Below are 23,880 nucleotides of genomic sequence, written 5' to 3'. Positions count from 1 at the left end.
GAATTATTTCCTTCCTTCACCTGGATGTGTTCTAATTATTTCTCTGAATTAAAAAAGCCCACTTAACTTGAAGTGTTCATTTTACATTTTAATGTCAGAAAACATGTAATTACATTAGAAGAAAAATTTAGTGTATATTTTCGTATGGGATTATATCATACCTCCTTTTCCCTCAAATTTATTTTAAATTATGGTTTTATTGCAAGTTATCAAAATCCTTCTTTCAAAAGTATGTTAATATCTTCAGTTTTTCCTTTGTTCCTTTCTTTTATTTATTTTTCTTTCTCATAAAGCAGGCTGCATTGGTCGAAACATGTCATTTAGTTTGAGCTGTAGTAGAGATGGTTCACTCAAACCAAAGGAAAGGAAGAGGTGGGAGGAAAGGGGAAGCCATGGTTGGGGAAGGGAGGGGATTTACTTCCTGAACACTGATGGTTCTAGGCACCCCATCCTAGTATTCTTAAGTAATGAGAGTTCCATTTCATTAACAAGGTAAGAAGCTCACAGTGGTTAAATGGCTTGCCCAAGATTTTATTTCTTTGTTTGGAGAAGTCCAACAAACTCACAGTTTATGATCTCATCTCATTGTCATTTCCTAAAATCTCCTGTTCCTCTTCTCTTCCTGATTTTAGAAAAAAAACAGCTCTGTTATCTGCTTACTCATTCCAGAAACTGAGGAGTCACTTGTATTCTCTCTCTGTCACTTGAGAGGCAGCTCGTCCTGCCTCTTTAATACCTTTGCTCTCCTCCTCTTTCCCATCGCTTGTACCAGAGTCTGGGCTCTGTGGTTCTGGCTTGGAACTATTTCCATCACCTTCTTGTTAATATCTCCGCTTTCAATTTCTCCCACTCCAGTCTTTCCCCCATCTGGGTGTTTTGTCATTGTGATATTTCCGAGTGGCAAATCTGAACAACATTCCTCATCTGACTGCACTCTCTTGTTCTCAAGTAAAAGTCCCTTGCCAGCTATGTCAGAATTTTCAGGATCTGTGCCTCGCCTCCTCTGCAGTACTCTCTCTTGAATGCATCCTACAGACCAGCCACGCCGAGCAACTTACAGATCTGTGAATAGTCAGTCGAGGGTTTTCATGCCTCCACGTCCTCCACACTTTGCTGTGCATGGAGTGTTCATCTCTTGCATGGTGAACATCTGCCGTCTTTTGAGACCTAACTCAAAGTTCTATTCCTTTCTTGTTTCCCTTTATTCCATTATCAAAAATGTTGAGCACAACCTCTTTCTAGTTCTCTACGCTGTACATATTTATATAGTACCGTTTACCATACTGTGCTGCAATTAATTGGTTTTATGTTTCACCAACTTATTTGATTATAACTCTCCTGATTTCATAAATTTTGTCTTTTTTTTTCAAACTTTAGATTTACATATTTTATTCTTGTTGCATTCCTAGTGCTTAGCTGTGAGCACATTTTTTATTATGGCGTGGGTATTTTATTTCCTTCAAGTTAAAGGTTTATGTTAATTGTAAAATATTGCATAACTACAACAAAATAGATGAAAGGCGTGTATGTCATCGGGACACCTGCTGAGCTCATTGTAAGAGCAGGCGGTAGGACGTGCTTTATTTGAGAATTGGAAGATGGTTTAGGATGGATTTGCAAATAGAATCAAGAAACATTCAACCTGGCACTTTTCCTCTGTAATGACTGTTAGGTTTTCTTACCCTTATAAGTAGTTGAGTTTGAGGGGGCCAATTAATTACCCTTCCCCCTAAGGATTCTGAATGAAAAACTAGACAAGAATTAAAAATCAGCAGTTTCAAATGCAATGCTCAGTTTTATTTCAGGTAAAGCCAAACTGGAGAATGCAGCATAGACCTGATGACAAAGTCAACCTCCTACTTCACTGCTCCTCTGGCTTTCCTGGTTCGTCCCAGCTTGGAAACCTGAGGCAGCAGGAGCTGAGCTGAAGGGGCAGGGCTCAGTCTGGGAAGCCTTGGCAGCTGAGACATACGAGATGAGCTGTCCAGATATGGACAGCAAGCCTGCAGCATACGGCTGCAAAATGAAGGAATGATGTCACACTTTCCAGATCTCACGCGTCCGTAGACGGAGGGTCTCAGGGGGAGGTAGAAGGCTCTCTTCATCATCTGGAGAGGGTTAGTTTCTATTTAATGCACCAAAGCACGAGTGCCAAAAGGGAGAGGGGCTGGTTCTTCCCAGCAAGGGTTACGGATAGGACAGATCAGTCTCTTAAACCCAGAGTCCCAGGACCTCAGATATTTTGCTCTGAAGAATTTCCCTCTCCAGGACAGATCTGAAACTCCGAAGTAAAGGACGGTATGACTCTGTCTACTTTCTTTTACCTAACATTTGTCATCTTATCATGTCGATGGGCAGATCAATAAGTGCTCCTGACAAGAAGGACATATGGGTTCACATCATTAGAGCTTCGTGATAAGGGACACATCGACTTGACAGTCAGGTGTGAGTGCTCTGATGGAAAGCATAGTGCCTGTGAATTACTATGGATTAGAAAGGATTTTTTCCCCCTGCAATTTATGGAGGGCTCTGGACCATGTCATCTCAACTCCAGTCAGTTTGTAATTGCACATCCTGATGACGGTCCAGAGCAGTGACCTGAAGGCATCGAACACTTCTGCGTCGAGTCCGGAGTGGCTTGTGCTGCAAACCATGCTTCATCTGCACGCTTGGACCTTTCTGACATCCCCCGCAGCCCTCAGAGTTTATGATCCAGATACGCCTCCAGTGGAACTGACCTCAGAAAAATTCTTTGCAGGGCTCTGACCCGTATCTTATTAATTCGTAGTTAGATTTATTTCGTTTTTGACTTAATTTATTTCTGCTCCATGGGTCTGCATTCTTTTCCGTGGCTAAATGTTCTCCCTCAAAGTGTGATGTGTTTACTTTCGTCAGTTCTGTACATCATATAATGGTAAGGGAGAAGAAAAAAGGAACGTTCCAGTCAGGAGGCAACAGTGAAAAATAATCATATTTTCATGTAGTGGGTCTGATTTTCTCCGTGAGTTGAGATGGTCTTCTTAGAAGTAACATGCTTTACTGATGCTCGGAGTCTATGGTGACCTAGCAGGGGTTGAGTCCCCTAAGCCAGCACTTCTCAAAAGTTACTGTGCACACCAGTCACCTGGTTCTACGGGTCTGGGGTGGGGCTGAAGATGTTTCTGACAAGCTCACCAGTGATGCTAAGGACTGAGCAGCAAGCACCCAAGTCACCAAATCAAAACACCAGCTCCCCAACTCATCACAATTCATTTTATTCCACAGCATGTGTAAGGGAATGTTATTCTCAGGAAGATGTTTAGGATTAAAATAATTAAAAAAAAACCTTGAAAGTACACACATTTATGTATCTCTTCTCTTCATTAAATATATATCTGTTTGGCAAAAAAATGTTAGACTCTTTTGTACAAAAACAAAGCAAAAAAAAAAAACCAAAAAACAAAAAACAACCAACCAACCAACCCCAAACCCTTGCAAATTGTCAATACTTGTAATAATTACAGTGATGTAAACTTGGATGTCTGACAGCTTCACCATCCTGTGGGGCCTGTGTTGGAGCAGGACCCCCAGAAGAAGGTACCAGCAAACCCGTTGAGGGGGGCTGCCTGCCACAGGGGCGTTAAGGTTTAGTATCTTAGAGATGGGGTGATGACCGACTTCACCATTTGTGCTTTTCAGCTAAGGGGCTGGAAGGGCGTGAGGCATGAAGAAGGCAGGTGTGGGCTGGGGCAGAGAGAGGACACCCAAGACTAGCTGGCGAGGAAGGAAGTTTGGTCACAGTCACAGTGCAGACTTGAAGTGGGCACAGGACCTGGGACTGTGTCCGGGAGACCTGGTGTGGGCCACACCTAGAACGAGGCTGCTGCTGCTGCTCTTGGAACCGAGAGGAACAGCACAAGACAAAGGCCTGCATGGACGAGGGAAAGGATTTGAAAGCAGATTTCAATTCACAGGGAATTGGGGGTGTGAGCGGACTCTAGAGAGAAGGAGAATGAGGAGGTGGGGTTTGATCTTCTCCAGCAGCTAGGCTGTTTCTTCCAGACACAAGCTCTGGGGCACTCCCTTCGGTCTGACGGGCAGGTTTTGGGGCTTGCGCCCTCCAGGGAGGGAGGACATGCCTGCTGGGGGATTAGGATGGAAGGGCCCTTTGGCTCTCTTGTTGGCAGTGGGTTTTGCTCTGCTCCCACCAATAGACTGCAGCAGTGTGAAGTGACCTAAAGCAACGGAGTCTAGAAACAGAATCAGGGCAGTGAGCAAGATGCCAGGATGAGGCAGAAGAATGCTGGGGCTAGAGGCGAGGCCAAAGACAGTGTTGACCCACAGCTTCTCTTTACCACGAGAGGGCTCCAAGGCGTGGGTGTGTTTTCATTCTTCTCTCCCATTAGCTAGATTTTCCAGTTTTGGAGGGGGTGCTTCTGGACCCGGCCACTTCAGTTACAGTCATAGACGAAGTCATAGTTGCTGGGCTCCTTGGGGATGGGTGGGGGTGCGTCGGGGATCTGAATGTTTTCCAGGTCGAGGAGGCGGAGCTTGATTTCCATGCTGAGCAGCGTGTCCAAATCGTTCCGGGTCAGCTCACTCATCATGTCTTTCCCCAGCAGCGCATTCAGCCCATCCGTCCAGATACAGTACTAGTGGAAAAGGAGGTGACAAGGGTAACTACTGATGACAATGACAAGAGTAGTGATAGTGGTTAATAATGACCACTCAATGTGTGCCGGGCTTTGTGCTAAGTGCTCTGCCTACATCACCATTTAACAAAGTTGACACTGCTGTTATCACCTCTGTTTTGCAGATGAGAGAACCGAGGCGCTGAGAGGCCGAGGAAGCTGGTAGCGTGTGGAGGGGTGGAACTGGAACTCAGGCCCATCTGACTCTAGTGCACCTGTCTTCTTATGTAACAGCGGGAGGATCTGAGTTCTGCATGACCTTGCAGCATCATACCTCCAACATCTTACCAGCGAGTCTGCTTTTAAGCTATTGGTAGGTTATATCCCAACATGCCTGGATTCAGCATTAGGTCGAGCCTGCTTCTTTCCTGACTCCAAGCACGATTTCTAGTCTAGTGGCTAATGTCTGCCTCTCCTCTCTGATTCCCAATGTTCACGACGATAGTACATTCCCAACCTGGAGCCGATGGTAGTCCCACCTTGGCATTTCTCAGCAAAGGGCTAGGAAATGATGTTCTGCTGCCCGGTGTCTGGTGGACAAAATGGCTACAATTATTGGCTGATCTTCATGAGAGGTGGGCTGGCTGCCTGTCTCTTCTCCCTGAGTCTCCAGTTTCCAGGTTTTTTTTCTCCTCCGGGTCTGGGAAGCCTGGTTCCTGGGGACATCATCAATCTTGGGAAGCCCTCCAGAGCACTCAATTAAGAATCTGGTTCTTCCTTTCTCATTAAAACTGATGATGCCTTGTGTTTCTCCCGCAGACTATGAACTCCTTGAGGACAGAAACTCTACCTTGTTTATCTGAGGACATGCTTTGCTCTAGTCATTTTTCCTCCCAGAGGCTGTAGCCCTGGAACTTGGCATTACAGCCATGATACCTGGTGGCCGAACCAGCTTGTGTTGCCAGCATCTGAGAAAACTGCCTGCATTCTAGAAGTTGTGCTCCGCTCACCGTTTAGGATATCCTCATCCTCTGTAAGACCTCTGTGATAGCATTTTCTCTGTTCTTACTGCCAGACTAATCTTCCTAGAATGGGCTCTAGATTCTCCCCTTTTCTGCCCTCATTGGGTCAAGTTACAATTCCAGACCCCACACTTAGCCTGTCCTTTGCACTGTTGTTACATGGGTTAGGTTCTGGAATATAAGAGCAGATGTCAGCATAAAATGTACTACAGGACTGTAAGCACTTTACGAATCTTAAGTCACAGTGATCTGGAAATCTCACCATAATGCACATCAGTGGCACCACTTTTTAAGCTGAGGAGATGCACTGTGGGTATATTATGAGGGTGTATGTCTGGGTAGCGCAGCCTTGAAGCTTGAGGCGTAGAACTTTGCCTTGGCTGTGTGATCTCTGCCAAAGCATTTAACCCATCTAAACACCAGCTCAGTGCTAAGAGACATCTGGAAGTATTCATGTCCTCATGAATCCCTTAGACGGATTCTGAACTCATCTAAACATTCCTTTCCACATAAATAACCTTCATAAAAATAGATACTAAGATCCTACCCTGGAGATCCTGATCTTGTAGACCTTGGGTGAATAAATTTTACTTAGAAAAGCTTCCTGCTAATTCTGATATACTTCCAGATATGGGGACCACTGACCTCCATGCGCTCTGAGGCCCTTTCCAGCTCTAACGCTGTTTGACTGTAAATCCTTAAGTACTGGGATTACTGCTTTTTGTGCAGCTATCCCAGTCCTGGCCAGCTTCCTAGGACAGATTAATCTAACCCACAGGAACACATTGTGGTGCCTTGCTTTTGAGAAGCAGCAGGCACAGGAGATTTTACTAAAGAGTACATCACCCAATAAATAAAAATTCTGTACAACTGATTCTGAGTTGAAAGTATCAAGATGAAAAAACAGTGTATTTTATCTTTAAAGAAATAACGTAACTCCTAGCTCTGCCCATAAAAAGGCCTAAAAATAATGATCAACCAAGTAATAGTAACCACACCTAATGCCCAGATTCTGGTTGCTAAGTACCATTTTCTACCAAAAGGGACCATGACTCCACAGAGAAAAGGCAGGAAATGTGCGAGGTGAGCCTGGCATATTTTGTCACAGCAGAATGACTGAAAGTTTGTCAAAGACATCTGGGGTCATGTCACTAGGACTCAGAAGCCAACCAGAAGGTGCTCCTACTTTCTCTAGACAGGATACTTTGGACACTGATCATGACAATCACTGCAATCCATTAAAACACAAATATGTTTACATTTATTACTTCATAATGATACTCAAACACCAAAACCACCTTGTTGTTCTCACTTGGAAGATGCACATTATTTTGAAGACTGACAAGGAGAATAAAGTATTTATCCTGCTTATTATATATAAACTGTATAACCTCAAATATGAGGCCAGTTTCCCACTAATAAATGAAGAAGGAGTGACTGAATTGAGATATCAGCCTTTCCAATGTCTAATGGGTCTAAGGATCTAGGCAAAAATCATCAATGGCCGCTAACATCCCCCAAAGAGAGACAACCAGACACCACAGAAGAATACAATACCACTGTTGCTTCAAGTTGAGCCTCAACTCAATGAATCCTCTAACTGCCACTTAATAGGAAATACGGGAGACAGATAACCATGTGAAATAACAGCACAGGTTGCGGCAGGCAGAATCACCCTCCTCTGAAGGGAAAGCATGTCCTGGAGCCTGTGAGTACATTAGGGTGCACGGCAAAGGGAATTAAAAAATTGCTAATTAGCTGACCTGCAAATACGAAGGTCTTCTGGGATTGTCCAGGGGGGACTAACGTAATCACCAGGGTCCTTGAAAGTGGAAGAGGGAAACAGGATAGGAGTGAGCTAGAGAAGGGAGAGAGAGGGAGTTTTGACTACGGAAGAGGAGGTCAGAATGAGGTGGTGTGGAGACTTGACCGCCACCACTGTGGACGAATGGAGGCCGTGGCCAACGAATGCCGGTGGCCTCCAGAAGTGTAAAGGGCGAGGAAATGGATTTTCCCCTAGAACCTCTAGAAAGGAATTCAGCCCTGCCAGTACTTTGATTTTAGCCCAGAAAAGACCTGCGTCAGACTTCTGACCTCCAGAATTGTAAGGTAATACATTTATGTTGTTTTAAAACCACTAAATTTGTGGTCATTTGTGGCAGCGGCTACAGTAAACTCATGCACATAATTATAATCAGCAAAATCTGGACTCTCAGCAAGGTTACCAGACAGATGACCTGGTTTTTCAATGAATAAATTGCAAGAAAAAAAAGCACAAGCAGATGCTCCCAAGGTGGGGGGGGGTGGGGAGAGAGGGAGAGAGAGAGAGGGAGAGGAACCCACAGATTCAAGGAAAGTGAAGAAACATGTTGACCAATTGCTATGCATGGATCTTATTTGGATTCTGATCTGAACAAAGTACAAAAGAAATAAAGCACACAAAGGAGACAAGTGGAGAAGTCCGAAAACTGACTACACATGGTGGTATCAAAATGTTAAAGAATCAGCTGTGATAATGGTATTGTAGTTGGTTTCAAAAGGGATGCTATTATTTAGAGATGCACACATATTTACAAATAAAAGATGTATCTGGATTTGCTTTGCTAGGAATCTGGAGGGAGGCAGCTGGGTGTGGGTGTGGGTACAGATGGCGCCGCTTTGGCCCTGAGGTGTTTAACTGCTGACACTGGAGGATGGGCACAGGCAGGAAGCGAGGAGGTCGGGTCCGGCTTCCTACCTCCCCAGCTACACAGTGCAGGGGCCAAGAAGACAGGGTTCCTGGAGCAAGGCTCCACGGTTTCAATTCCGGCTCTATTACTTACTACTGGTTTGACCTTGGACAAGTTTCTTAACCTCTTTGTGACTTACTTCCCTTCCTTATCAAATGGGTGTTAATAGTTTGTTTCTCTCAGAGGTATAATGAAGATTAAGTGAGGTGAAGTGCATAAGACACGGGATGGTGCCTGGCACACAGAAATCCAGGCTAGTGCAATTACTGTTATCTTTACTAATGTTGAGGTCTTCAATTTTGGGAGGCCTCTCTCCTTATGTGATAAATGAAGATATCTGTGACAGGACTTCCTATTTTATTGAGTGATTATGCAAATAAAATGAGGTAATACATATGAAAGAGATCTGAAGAAATTAAAAGTGTTCACAAGTGTATGGCATTTTTCTCCTCACCATATCAATAAAAGGTGGCAGTTACAAATAAAAATTTGGCAGTCCGAGAACATTTATCCTTATCTGGAATTAATGCACACTGGATAAAACAGCCTTGAATAGATCTGAATAACACCCACAGTTCTACTTTCTAAAGTAGTTTTCCATACAGCTGTGTACTTCTTAAATACGGTGGCCTGCCTGTGTATCACCACAATTTTATTTAAAAAGAGAAGCGGTAGGCCTCAGTATCTATTTTCAGAAAGATGAAGACAAAGTCATACCCTTTTGAAAACTAAATGTCAAGTAACACAGAATTACATTTAAGCACCATTCTAAATGCAGGATTTGCATCTAATCTTTCCTCTCTCTTTGGAATGTACAACTTTATTCAAAAGCTTTAAACCAGTGAAAAGCAGATACTGAACAACTTCTAAATGAGCAGAGTCTCCTAGGGGAAATGGGAAACAAAAGTCAGATTCTATTGAAATGTTCCCTTCCTTTCTAAAAGCTGTTTATGCAACCGCATGTAAAACAAAAATTTGAATGGTATCATCTAAAAATAAGAGTTTCGAGCATAATGTTGGGCTCTCGTTTACAAGAGAGCAAGTTACATCAACCATAGCTGCTATTTCACCTTACAAATACATCTTCCTAGATCTATGCTAAATATTTTAAATATAGCTGACAGGCATGCTTCAAGAAGAAAAACAAATTATACATATAATAAGATGTCAGAAAGGAATAAAATCATCTCAAAAATAAAATTCCAACAGCAGAGACAGCCCTAAATCTCTTAAAATAACTTAAGGAAACATGGTAGGAAACCTACTCCATCAAATGTTTTAAAGAATAGAGACAAGTTTATCTTGGGAGGATCCTGACTAAAAATTCAACACTCAATGAAGACCAAAGCTTCATCAGGGCTGGTTCTTCCTTGGGGTTGACAAAATTATGCCCTTGCTGCGTACAAAGCATTTGTTCATTCTCTTTCTTTACCATGAACTGTTAGTCAAGCTAGTAAGAGGTTGAATCTGTTATAACTGGCAGTTTTTAAAGAAGTTTCCATTCTATTCCAAATCAATGAGATGTTCCTTTGTTCATGATTTTTCTTAGGCAGGCTTTTTTTTTTTTTTTAATGAAATTTCTTTCCAATATTTCTCTCTTGCTTGTTTTTCTAGGGAAAAAAAGTGACATTCTCTCACAAATTAACCCCACAGAGGCCCTTACCTCATGCTTGTCAGGAGCTATGAAGTTCAGCTGGCAGTTTGAGTCATATAAGATGGAGAAAGCAAGTTCCAGCACCTCCTACAAGAGATCAGAGAAAACACCACAGTGAGGAAAATGGGCACATTCATTCTGCAGTTACAAATGGCTGCGGACTGAACACGGAGTGAGTCCAGACACGAGGGGCAGCAGTGAGGCTGATGGGAGGAAGGAGCGTTTTTTGTTTTTTTCAAGGTTCACAGCAAATGTCCTTCTATTCAGGGCAGGGCTGCATGAACCAACTCATTTACTTCTCAAGATAGGCCTTGTAGCAAGTGTGATCATTCCTCTTTAATGGGAAGGAGTTTGGAGAAGTTAAATGATTGTCCAAAGCCATATAACCCCTAAGCCACGCCACTCTCCTTTCTTCAGCTTCTCCCTTCCAGGTCCAGGGTGACCCTGAGAAACAGTAAACTCTTCTCCAACCAGCAGATGAGGGCTACTCTATCTTGATCAGCCCCAAACAGATAGATGTCCACAGAGGTATGAACTTCCTAAAACATGGAAGCTACGTGGGAGCCAATGAGGCCTGTGGGTGAACTCATTATCTTTAGATCCTTTGATCTTTGAAGTACTATAGAGCAAGGCTACATAAAACTTAGATATTATTCAGAAGCTGCAGAGCATAAAGGAGAAGCAAGGGCCTGATGTTAGAATACGTAGGTTCATTCATTGGTGAGTGTCTATGTAGTGTGGGCTGTGAGCCAGACCCAAAGGGCCAAGGACTAAGTGACACTGTCATTTCATTGTAGCTATATGAGCTTGGCTGAGACACTCAGTGTCATGTCTAATATGTATGTTAAAATACACTTCTTAAATTATATGTGCTGTACATTATTGGGTACAATGATTCTATTGGTTTGAGCAGTCAGCAGGATACAACATTTGGAAGACTAGAGTCATGGCACATCTCAGCACCCTAAAAGCTCCACATCTGGAGGGAAAGGGCCAAGTGTACCCACATTGGTGCTCTGCATTGTTACAACACACACATACTTCATAATTTCTTAGGAGGGCAGATCTTTCCACATCATTCTCTGCCTAACAGCTGTCAGAGGATTTGCCTTTCTCCAGTAACTCACAGCAAGAAGGCCCCAGAAAGAAGTGGAAGGCAGACAGATGAGGTCAATGCCTCCAGATTTCAGAATTTCAAATGGGTTAGAGAATTCTTGCCAAGTGAACTCTAAAGGCCTGCCATTCGCTGGATGCCTCTCCTGACACAGTCAACTTTCCGGCTACTTGGGCTCTCGTGGGGTTCGTCTGTGTCTGACTTGCCTCCAGCTGTCCCCTTATTAAGAGGGAGCAGCTCTTGTTCTGAGCCTAGACCTACTGGTATCTCAAACTCTTACGGCCTCCTCACTCTGCCAGAAATAGGAGCAAGTGAAGGAAAGATTGCCGAGTCAGGAACGGGAGCTATTCTGTAAAACTACCTTGGTTTCTCATTTTCATTACTTCTTCCTTAGGCCTCCATCCAGGCCTGACCAGTGAAGATCGATAATATTTAAAAAGAAAAAAAAAAGTTCATCAAAACAAACAAAAACATTTTTTTTCCATTAACTTTGGCATCTCTCTTGGGTCTTTTAGTTTGTCATGGGCCCTACTAGTGGCATCATAAATTGGTATCACCTTTTAAAAAAAACCAGTCAGGCAATCCATATCAAGAACCAGGGATCCCATTCCTGGGATTATTCCTCAAAAATCGAAAAGCAAGCAAATGCCATATACATTGTTACTATAAAAATATAACATGAGAACTAAATAAATGTCTTCCCCAATTTGGGTAAACCATTAAAGAAATCACAAATTAGCAGAGAAATATATTCAGCCAGCCATTTAGTATGAGATTTATGAAGATGTGATCTGTAGGGAAAAAAAGCAGGAGAAATGAACATTATTTACATACTGATCAAAATACGAACCATGTCTACCTGTGGACAGAGACAGGAGGCAAATAATGAGAAATGAAAATAATTATGTTAATGGGCTAGGATTATAGATGATTATTTTTTTCTTTTAAAAAACATAAAACTTTTTTTCCCATAAAATGTTAAGCTCCGATCTCATAAATTCATAAAGATTATTTTTAGATTAGGAACATTGATATAAATGATGATTTCATACCAATCCCAGTGTCATTCATTAGGAAAACTCCCTGACTCATTCTTGAGGGGCTGGGGAGAAAGGAGAGGGTGGGCTTTGCTGTGAATGACCAGTCAGTATATGGCGACAGCTGTAGGCGACCTTTGGAGGACACTAGGAAAAGAGGAGATTCAAAAATGGATATCTGGGCTGACACTGGACAACTGGTGCTCGTGTGAATCATCCTCTTGCTAACGACAGCCAGTGCGAACACCACTAGAGCCCAGATGCAGCCTCTGGACTGACTAGGTGTTGAAGTCACCTGAGGCCAGAGTGTCAGTGTGGCTGTCTTTGTGACACTTTCTCTTCTGCAGAGGCACAGAGAAGAGAAAGGAGGGGGCCTGCAAACTTTGGGTTTTGCCCTCCTAAGGTGCAAACCAGTGAGGACGTGAATGATCGGAGTTGTTATGACCTAGATTCCTGATAAAAACAGGCAGGAAATGGGAAATTCATGAGAATGTCAACCCCCACTTTCATTTCAGCAAAGCTGCCTGGGAAGGGTGGGAGGAGTTAATTCTCTGAACCACACGTCTGCATTAAAGGCTGCTATTGCCTATAATGAGTTTTACTGACATCCCTGGGTTGTTGTCATTGAGTGATTGGTGGAGGTCAGCTCTTCAGCACTTCGAGCACAGAGGCTACAGAGCTGGGAGCGATGGCACCTCTCACACTAACACTCCAGAAGCTGCCACCTGCCCAAACCGTCTGTGAGGGATAGAGGTGCCAGGAGCTGGTAGAGGAGCAGTCATGGATATGGGGCAGTGTCCCCCTCAGGGGTTTCATCACACTCCACAGCATTCAGACATCTGATACTCTGGGGCTTTGCTACACATGACCTAAGGTCCCCTATTCCCTCTGGATTTAATTCCGTGAAAAATTATGTTCAGGAGCTCCTTATTTTCATCCTCTATTCCATTAATTCACAACTCTCAGCATGTGGAGGAAGGCCCAGGATGGAGAATTCTTGGGGTAGAGGGGGCAGGAGAATCTGAATATCCCTCCTCCAACCATGCCCTGGGGCCTCGGACCCCAACCTCAACTCTTGGGTCTGTGAGCAATGACAAGGCATGCTGGGTCAGGGGAGGCTCAGAGAAATTCTAGGCATGGATGGCACCTTGTTTTGAGGACTGCCATTTTCCAGGGGTCAAATGACAGGCTGAATACAAGAGTAGAGTTTTATGCAACATATTTTCAGTATATGGCACTGGACACCATTCCTTTACTGTTTTGGGGTGACAGGTCTCATTTGACCATTTTTGCCAGCATTCCCTTGAACTATGTTGGTTCTCCACCATCTATTCAGGTCATCTTGAGGGCAAAGAAACAGTGTATAACTTGGCATGTGAGAGTGTTAAATGTGGCCATAAGCATAGCAGTAGATTTCATAGCTATAATACACTGCTGCTCATCTATAGATCTATGAGTTTGAGTTTCTATTTTAGAAGGCAAAAATTACTCATTTCATGTAGTACATAATAATAGAGGATACTGCCTTCTTCGGGCAGATGTAACTTTCTGGCCCCAATCTATCCTAGCATTATCAGCCAATAGTTCTCCAACCTATTTTCATTTCTCGGTCCTCTGTCTCTCTGTCTTCTGTCTCTCAATCCTATACTCTGAATTCAATGTTTCGCAATCAGAGGATGTTCTTTCATATGTTGGAAAGACCCTGTGCCTTTTCACATACTCTCTCCTCTTCCTACAAAGTCTTCCTCTCACTTCCCCCCTTAGCAATTTCTTTCCAAAACCTGGATCAGACACCCTTTCCTTCAGGAGCCTTTCTCAAGTCTTCTGGGCTCTCCCTGTATTTAAATGTCCCAGAGTATAGACAACATTGGATTACTATTGCATGTTGGCACATAAATCTTCTACCTACCAGACACTCAGGGCCAGGAGCCAGGTTGTGTTATTCTTTGAATTCCTAGCTCCTGGTACTGACCTGGTAGAAAGAAGACACTCAATCTCATATGAGTATGAATGATGAATGAAGTAAACGTCAATAGAAGGCTTTTGGGTTAAGACCAGGGTTTTCAAGCTGATGCTAGAACATTAGCTTCTAGTATAATCAGCTTCTTATTTCATGAATCACACTGGAAAAATAAAAGCTGGATTCTAGGACATGGTGAGATGGAAGCTTCTGCTATGTCAAAATAAATTCCTATCTGTATCAGTGAGATCTGGTCAGATTGGTTCTTTTCCTTTTTCTATTCTTAGGACCTTGGACAGTGCATCTCAGTTGAATGAGAAGTCCTGTCAGTTACCAATGTATTGCTATTAACGAAGTGTCTCCATTATGGATCCAAATGTCTCAGTTTGCCTTGCTCATCGATTAAACTAACCAAAGTCCCATGGCACAAAATGTCAGAGCCTACCCTCTAGTTGGAAAAACTGTCTGAAGAGCCAGCAACACATGTTGGGTACTGTCCACTATCATGTACCAACTGACCTCCTGTGGACAAATTTTGGTCAGCTCTCCTTTTAAGCTGCAGGCTACCCTTTTCTACCAGAAGTCCCAGAGGTAGAGAGCAGCAGGCCTATGGAGTACTAGGAGAAGGGGTGTGGGTATGGGGGATTGAGGAAGGAAATTCTTAGAACCATGGGTTTCCTTTCTGCCTTTTGATGTTTTGCCTGATGAACCAGGTGTAAGAACACTCAAAACATTGCAAGACAAACAATTTTCATGTGCATGCAATGAAAGCACCAGGCTGCCTGTCTCAGCCCCCAAAGTAGCCTGGAAAAGCTGGGGGTGACTGGAACATCTTGACCAGCGAATACCAGGGAATAGCCTCCACCTGCTATCTTATCTATGTGTTTATATCAGTGTGCCCCATTTATCCATCCACCCATCCAATTTTCCATGAGCGCCATGACAAAAAAACAAAAACAAAAATAGATGGGAAAATGTCATTTACACTGTTTTGTTGGTCTCCTCTATAGGGAGAGGAGTCTGACACAGGAAGGCCACATCCATCCACACATATCATATGCTCAAATGAGATCATCATCTCCATACCTGTTTCAGTATTGGTAACTTGTGTCTTCTCCTAATTTTTTGTTTAGTCAGGCTCGAAGTTTATCAGTTTTATTAATCTCTTCCAAAAACCAAGTTTTGCTTTGTTGATTTTCCCTGTTTTCAGTTTCACTAATTTCAACTCTAATAATTATTTCTTTTCTTCTGTTTGCTTTAGGCTTAAATTGCTCTTCTACACCTTGTAAGGTGGAAAATTTATTGATTTTAAATCTTTCTTCTTTTCTAATATATATGTGTTTAATATTATAAGTTTCCCTCTAAGCACTGCTTTTGCCCCATGCTGCACATTTTGATGTTACATTTTAACTCTATTTAGTTTATTTTGTAATTTCTCTTGTGACTTCTTTGAACTATGAGTTATGTAGAAGTGTATTCTTAAGTTTCCAAATATTGGGGAGATTTCCCAGCTATCTTTCTATTACTGATTTCTAGCTTAATTCCACTCTGGCCTGAGAACATACTTTGTATGATTGCTATTCTTTTAAATTTGTTAGGATATATTTTATGGCCCAGAATGTGGTCTGTCTTGGTGAATGTCTCCTGTGAGTTTCAGAAGGATGTGTATTCATTCTGCTGTTGTCAGGTGGATTTTCTATTAGTGGTAATTAGGTCAAGTTGACTGATGGTGCTGTTCTAAATAATCAATATCTTTACTGATTTTCTGTCTGCTTCATCTATCAATTACTGACAGAGGTGTATTGAAATCCCCATATAATAATGGATTTGGGAATGTCTCCTTTTAGTTCTTTGTCTTTGGTTTTCTGCAGTTGGAATATGACACATCTAAGTGTTGTGGGTGGGTTTTTTTGTTTTGTTTTGCATATTTATCTTGCTTAGTGTTCTCTAAACTTTCTGGATTTGTGGTTTTATATCTGTCATTAATTTTGGACTGTCCTTAGCCATTCTTGATTTAACATTTCTTTTGCATCGTTCTTTTTTTCTTCTGCTATTCAGATTATACATATGTTATACCTTTTGTAATTGTCTCTCGGTTCTTTGGGGTTTTCATTTTTTCCCTCTTTACATTTCAGTTTAGAAGTTTCTGTTGACTCATCTTTAAGCCACTAATCCTTTTCTTGGCACATCAAGTCTACTGATAAACCCAGTAGAAGCATTCTTCACTTCTGTGACAGTGTTTTTATTTATAGCCTTTCTTTTTGATTCATTTCTAGAGTTTCTGTCTCTTTGCTTAATTACCCATCTGTTCTTTCAGGTTGTCTCCTTTTTCCATTAGAGCCTAAGACACTTATAATCTAGTTACTTTAAATTCTCTGTCTGATAATGCCAGCATCTGTGTCATAATGGAGTCTGGTTCTGATGACTGTTTCTTCAGGCTGTTTTTTCTTGCTTTTTGGCGTGCCTATAATTTTTGTTGAGATCCAGACATGTTGTGTCAGGCAACAGGAAGTGAGATATACAGACCCTTATGGTGATGATTTATGTTAATCTGGAAAGGAATTAGGATATGTTTAATATTTGCTGTAGTTTTAAGTGCCAGAGACCTCAAATTCCTCTAGTGTCCCTGTTTTTGTCTCCTCTATTTACTTTGGGCTTCCCTAAGTACTCCTCCTCAGAGTGTTTATGTCTTGCAGATCTTTCAGCCCTAATCCAATGTTATATTATCTTGGAGTCTTATTAGTGTGGTGGTAGGATATGGGTGAATAGCATTCTATAATTTCCCAATTAAATCTTCATCTTTTAGGGTCACTATATCTTCTGGCTGTCACTGTCTCAAATGGTATAGGCTTCCCCTTCGCCTCCCACCCTCTCCCCTTTCTCCTGGCTGTAGAGTTTCCTATGGATTTCCTTGAGGCTCTGACTGCTGTTGACTATGTCTCCCCCACCTGCAATCCCACAGTTAAGACAGAAAGGCTAAAATGAGATAAAATGGGAGAAATGCTCTTCCCCTAGATAGGAAAAGAAGGTCAGAAGAACAGGACATTGTTATGGAGAAGGCTCTGACATATTTCATGATTACTCTTCCTTTTCTGCTGCTGGAGATACAAGGGATGGTTCTTCCCAGTTCTTCACTGTGAGAATCCGCCAGGGCTACTGGAGGTAAAGCCTATGAAAGTATGGCCCCTAGGAGACTGAAACCCTAAGTTTTTCACCCTCACACTAGCCCGTACTCGGCCTACAGCAATTAGTCAGAATTGTCATTTAAGTGATCCTACAGTTTATATAGCTCCAGTGGATTCTGCTCCAGGTGAGCAGATCTGGCTGTGATTCTCTGGATGCACTTGACTCTCTAGATTCCAGGGTGGCCATGTGCCCAGCAACCTCAGTTCCCTGGTAGGTCCAAGAAAATTGTTGACTTTCACTTTATTCGGTTTCTTCTTACTACAAGGATAGGAGTGACAATTCCCAAGTGCCTTACATGTTGGGACTGAAACCAGTCTCTCCACACGTATTTTACCTAATTCTCTCTATCCCTACTCAGAGTGCATGAGTCCTGGCAGTCTGTTTTGCTGCCAGCTACACCCTTCTTGGCCTTCTTTGGGTTATAAACTCTTGTTGCTGCCGATTGCCCCACATTGTTTCCTGCTCAGCTCCAACTGTCATATAACCATGGGGCTGAGTGGAGCCAGTGCTGGAACTGAGCAGAGCCAGTGCTTCCTGAGACTGTGCTGTGCATATCAGGTGGTAGAGGAGGCAAACCATGAAGACTGGGAACTCACTGGTGTAGTTAAGGATGTTCCTCTGAGATGTGATGAGCGCGGTACATCCCTGTTTCCCCATATCATGAGGAAGAGATAAGAGCTGTGTAACATGTGACCCACAGACTCAGAGGCATGCCCTTATATCATTATGCTTGTCAGTTAAGCGCATTATATGATGGTGCTGTGACAGGCGTGACAAAGAAGGAATTCATATAGAGTTGAGGTGAGTTATACTTACGTGACTTAGAAAGCAATGATCTTGCTATCGGCCTTCTTGGCTGTATCTGCTCCCCTTTATCTTCCTAAATAGTACTCCTGCAGTACAATTGATCTATGGGGTATTTTTGGTACCAAGGTGGCTGGAGCACCCAAATCAATCTAGATAATTTTGTTCATGGATGGTTACTATGTATTACAAGACGCCGCGAGGTAGAAACAAAGAATTGGCCCCCTGGTGGCCCTTCCAAGGGCAAATATCTTCAAAGTGGGGGCAAAGGAAATTCTTCCATCTTTTCAGATAGTGCCTCCTCCCATGCCCTCTAGTATGGAACATGGGCTGTTATGATGAACAGCTGCTTGGTAAACTGGGAGGGGAGGGTGAAAAATATTGTGATATGAAGAGGATTTAAGAAATATTCACCTTTGGGGAAATTTTCTCCTTTAAGCTGGGTTTTAGTTATTTTACAGTATTTCCCATGATGCGGAAGGCTATCAGGCCCTTAAGTTTTCTAAAATGTTTTGAATCCTCTGGTCTCTGCTTTTCCCTGGCTTCACAGAGACTCCAGAGAGGCTACTGGGATGGTAAGGACAGCAGGAGAAATGGAAGAGATTGGGGTGGAAGTTAGGGAATGGAGAACATGAACATAAATGGGAGGTTAGGAGAGACCCGGAGAATGGATGGGGATAAGCGGAGAAGGCTTGAGGGTGGCTTGGGTGACAACAGTGGGGGGGGGTGGCAATTCTTAGGGCTGTCAGGAGACAGGAAGGGAGAGAATGGAAGAGGTGGTGGTGGGGGATTTGGAAGTGATCAGTGAAAGCATAAGGCTAAGGCATGTAAAAGCAGTCAGGGAAGGGGAAAGGAGAGCTGAGTAAGTGACGTGCAATAGCACGGCACGCACATGCACGCACATGCACACACACATGCATTGCTACTAACGCGGGACTGGGCCCCCCCGCCGTTGCGGACTGCACTGTGCAGACAGCACTATTCACAAGAATTTGGAAATCATACCTTGTTTTGTTTAAGGGCACCTTTCTCTTTCATATGAGGGCAGTCCTTCCCCGTCACCACAGCTTTGATATCTGCCACCGGCACTGCAATTCATAAGAGAAAATGAAAGTCACTACACTGTGGGAGAGCTGAGATGTCAGGAAAGAAGCAGGGCTGAGCATGGAGTCTGCGAGCACAGCTGTCATTCCTGAACTACTGCAACACGAGGAAAGAAAAGAGATAAAAAGAGAAAGAGAAGTCAGGCAAAATCCCAAGACCAGAAACTAAAATGGATTCTCATATTCTGCTAAAAAACATCCCTGGGGAGAAAAATCTATGTTCACAAGCAGAACTTGGTTCACTAAAACAAATCCCTAAGAAAACCCATCATCACTGCGTAAAAGTGATGGTATCAGAATCAGCAGTAATCATCCTACTACTAGCAGTACTAGTACTGGTATTAGTTCCTGCTGCCAGGAACACATGAGGTGCTTTGCACACACTGCGATCTCCGGCTACAGTAGCTGCATCTATTAGCTTCTGAGTTTTGGATAATGAGGAGAAGCAACCTTACCCCTCCCCCCCCCAAATCGATCTGGATCTGAACACTCACTCTCCAAATTCTCGCTCTCTACCATCTCGTTAATTCTCACAGCAACTCTGTGAGGCAGGTATTTTTTTTTTTTTAATCCCTATTTTACAGACAACGAAAGTAAACTCAATTAAAGAAAGGGAACATTCTTTTCTGATAGGGAAATGGTAGCTGGTATTTATCTTGGAGATTCTGAGAATAATGCAGTTAGATAAAATGATGTTATCTCATGTCTTACTCAGGACTTGGAGGAAGATAAAAGACATGGACACGTTTGTGCATTTCAAACTTTTGTCAAGATCATCTGAGAGAGAAGACAGTAAGATGGTTTGGAACCACACTTTAAAAAACTGTGAAGTCACCTGTCCCTCGTCAATCCCTAATCTTTTAGTTCCACAAGGGACTGTGAATTTAGGGACCCACTTAGGATCTGCAGAAACTTGGAGTAATCAATGCCTTAGTCTCCCTTAATGAGGAAGATGATGAGAGATTTCATAATTAAAGTTCACATACTTTTACTGATGAATTGTGTTGTGGGGGAGAGATTTAGATGAAGATGAAATTATGAAACATATAGAATATAAAAATGATACAACAGGAAGGCCCTTTAAAAGCTAATATTTTCCAGGTACCCTAAAATTGCTAAGACATTGTTCAAATCTGTTGACAGCCCTAGAGCTTTCTCTAACCCTAGAGAAAAGTAGGGTTGTAATGAACTCTTCAGGAATCTCTGCACATACTCCCTGCTCTCTGTCCCATCACATATTCCTTCATCTTGCAGTCCTGATTCTAGATCATGTTGGCAGGTATTACTTGTGCTGACCAATATCTGGCTTTCCTCCCTTTCTGGGTGTATGAAAGACTACACTTCCCAGCAACCTTTGCATTTATGTGGGGCCATAGCATCAGGTCTGGCCAGTGAAATGTGAAAAGCAATGGCATGCATGTCTCTTCCTGAAGGAGGCAGTAAAAAGTCCACTTCCTCCAGCCTCTTCAGAAACTGAACAGGCCACACATTCCATCCAGATGGCACAGGTGTGGGATGGCACAGCAGCCACTGGCCTGTATCCCCGAGGGACTGTGTGGCATAGTCCTTTCAAAGCCCATGTCAGTTATGTAACGGGAGTGAGAAACTCTTGTCGTAAGCCACTGAGATCTGGGCTTGTTCCTGCAGCAGAACGCAGCAATGTGGCCCATCTTGAGTGGCGTAATCCTTTACTTGGGATGCCTTTCCTGCCCCTTTGGATTGGCAGCTTCCTATACGTGGTCTCTATAATTCCTGGACCTACTTTGACCACAACATTCACTGACTTCAGCTCTCCTGAAATCCTTTTTTATAACCAATAATCAGCCCTGTTCCCCTCGGTGGTCAATCTGGTTGCCTAATCACTACCCCAGGAAGGGGACATTTGGGCACCTCAGGAAATTGGGTTGACTCCGTGTTTACTTTTCAATTGGGCCTCCAGCATCGAAGTGAATTTGTGAAAGAGTTAACCTACCCATTTAAAAGCCTTCTCAAGCTTCAGATGGAGTTCAAGTCACAAGTACCTTACGGAAAAAATCTTTTGTTGTATGCTATATAACACAGTCAACGAACTAGAAAGAGTTTCTACAACCTATAAATACTAAGTTACCCTTTGGCTTTGAAAACCTATCATATGGAACGGGACAAGAGGAACACAAAGTCCACAGAGGGAGTAGTTTCAGAGTCTCTAACGAGAAGGCTTCCGGGGAGGAAAGGCACTTCTCCGCCGTGCTTGTGGCAGTACATATTCTGTTTTTTATATGTATTGTCCCCTGTCAAGGAGACAAGCTGCTGTATTACTCACAGGATTATGGCTAAGAGGAAACACAAAATTCTAAAAATACAGTGTGGCTTTTAAAGGTTGTTCTTTGCATAGCTTGTCTCTAGATGCACTGGAAGATTAGGCATCAGAAGGGCTAGAACGCTGTCCTTTCTATTCCCATGAGCAGAATCAGACTCATGTCTCTTGAAGCTACACTCTGAGGAGGCAGAGGAGGGATCTTGATTGCTTCAAAGTCAGGGTACTGTTTCCATTAGGCTTTTTTATGTGGGGGCAGTATAAAGAAGTGGTGCCCAGAGACAGGAGAGATAAAAGGGTCCCTGCTGGCACCCCACCCCCCACTCTAAATCCTTGGGGCATGGCCTCATTTCTTCCAATCCTTTTCTCACTTTGAGCCGGACTGAGACAATCTCATTTAATACTACCATTTTACAGATGGGAAGACTGAGGTCTAAAGAGAGGAAGTAAATTATGTAATGTCACATAGTGGGGGGCAGAGTTGGGACTTTTTTTTCTTCCACTCTATGCTCTCTAGCTTGGTCATGGCTTCTCCTTATGTTTGGAAGGTGTCAGCACCCCAAATCATGCTGAACACAGCCCCAGATGTGGTGATCACTTCAGATACTCCAGGAAATTCTGCGACCGCTAATATCTGTGGAAGGCACTGGAATTGTGATTTGAAAGAAAAATACATTTGAAAAAGGAAGTGGGGCCCCCAAAATAGTTTTAGGTTTCACCACTGGGAGCCCGACTGAGGCAGAAACTACCCCAGGAAGTAGCTAGGAAGCCATGAGCACTTGCTGTACACACAGCTCCACAGACGCTCCTGTGAGTGGCGATACAGAGGGGCACAGTTGGGTCCTACCCCTGCACGGTTCAGTGAAGAATCTGATCTCTAACTTGGCAGCACAGAGCAGTGGGAGGGGCGTACCTTTGGAGTCACAGACTGGCTTTGACTTCTAGATCCACCCCTGGATCTGTTCCACTTTGGGCCGAAGCGCTTGGAGCCTAAGCCTCCTCGCCTGCCATGTGGAGCTCCAGCAGCAGCTGCGTCCCAGAGCTGCTCCAAGAATGATGTCCTAGTGCTGGAGCGGGATCACTGTTGGCTTTTCATCTAGGCAGGACAGGGTTGTGGGTAGAAGCCGGGGCTACGGAGCTGGAAGGTAGCAGAGATCTCTGCTCTACCGTTTACTAGCCATGGGACCATGAACAGGTTATTTAAATTTTTCTGTACCTCAGTTTCCTTGTCTGTAAAGGAAGGGCAATGATGTCTACCTCTCCAGGTTGGTGAGAGGGTAATTTATGTAGAGCTCTTAGCACAGTGCCTGGCATATAGTAAGCACTCAATAAATGTTGTTCACAATTATTCTCATTATCAATAATCAAAATTAATTGTCTCTGTAGATCGAGGGACCTGAATTATTCACTGTGCTTCGGTGACCCAAATTGCCCACTTTGCTTTGCTGTTTCAGCTGCTCCTCTCATCCTCTATAACAGGATTAATCGCCTTGTGAGGGGTGAGCCTTCTCCTCCCTGGCCCCTTTGATGTGGGAGTGAGGAGGTCTGGCCTAGATTCTTTCAAAGGGCAGCACTGAGGGGCCTGGGGCATGGCTGGAAAGCTGCGGAGTCTAGTGTCTAGTGGGGGTGATGAGAGCCTGTAAACGTGGTGATTGGGATGTGGGGCCATATCTCCTGCCAAACAGAAGTAATATGAGAAGAGATTTCCTAAGCCTTTAGGGGTGACGACAGCTAAGGAGAGGCCCTCGATCTCCACTCACCCTCTCTGTATTAAGAAGATTCAATTACACTCTTTGATTCATCAATATCTCAATATTCAGCACTGATTAACTCAAGGGTCGGAAGACAATTTCCCCCTTGGTCTCAGGAGAGGGCAATCGAACACGGCAAGAGTGATGGCACTTGATATTAATTAAAGGAACATTTCATTTTTCTAGTGGAATGAGGTTTATGACTTCTAAGGGCTCTAAGAGGATGGGCAGAATGCAGAATTGGAATTAAATGCAAACCAGTGGCAGGTCTGAAGCAGCCAAATTGAGTTTCCTAAGCTGGGGCCTGCTTATCCCAGGCACATATTAGGTCCATTTTACTTCTCACATGAATACACACCCTCCCTGGCTCATATGTGCATACAGATACAATCTCACCAACACACGCACACACCCCCCCTCCTATGTGCATACACCCATACCGGTATGCATTCCTGGTTTATCCTACAATGGATAAACTGTTGAGAGAGCAGCTCTTCTGAACTCTGAGGTACGGGCTTTCAAAGGCTGCAGTGGAAGGGGAATTCTAGAGTTTTTGGAGCCATTGTCAGAGGGGACCATTGTAACCCTTTCCCAGAACCAATATCACTCCATGG

General features: G+C 43.3%; 1 protein-coding gene across 10 annotated transcripts in view; it reads right to left on the bottom strand.

The window, feature by feature from the left end:
• Window positions 1–23,880, bottom strand: part of ELMO1 (engulfment and cell motility 1) — a 527,822-nt gene that overhangs the window by 17,127 nt on the left and 486,815 nt on the right. For 8 of the 10 annotated variants that reach the window (XM_040644094.1, XM_040644096.1, XM_040644092.1 and 5 more), the window contains 3 exons: window positions 19,122–19,204; window positions 10,025–10,102; window positions 3,239–4,631 (listed from right to left, as the gene is read on the bottom strand). In XM_040644094.1, coding sequence (XP_040500028.1) covers window positions 4,431–4,631; window positions 10,025–10,102; window positions 19,122–19,204 — 362 coding nt within the window. In that variant the 3' untranslated portion in view covers window positions 3,239–4,430. Of the gene's footprint in view, window positions 1–3,238; window positions 4,632–10,024; window positions 10,103–19,121; window positions 19,205–23,880 lie in introns of those variants that run through there. The other 2 variants (XM_040644098.1, XM_040644097.1) reach the window with 1 other exon arrangement.

This window comes from Ursus maritimus, unplaced genomic scaffold (genome assembly GCF_017311325.1).
Source record: "Ursus maritimus isolate PB19 unplaced genomic scaffold, ASM1731132v1 scaffold_3, whole genome shotgun sequence".
Lineage (NCBI taxonomy): Eukaryota > Metazoa > Chordata > Mammalia > Carnivora > Ursidae > Ursus > Ursus maritimus.
Note: the sequence above shows the minus strand (reverse complement) of the source record. Positions and strands in the feature narration are given on the sequence as shown.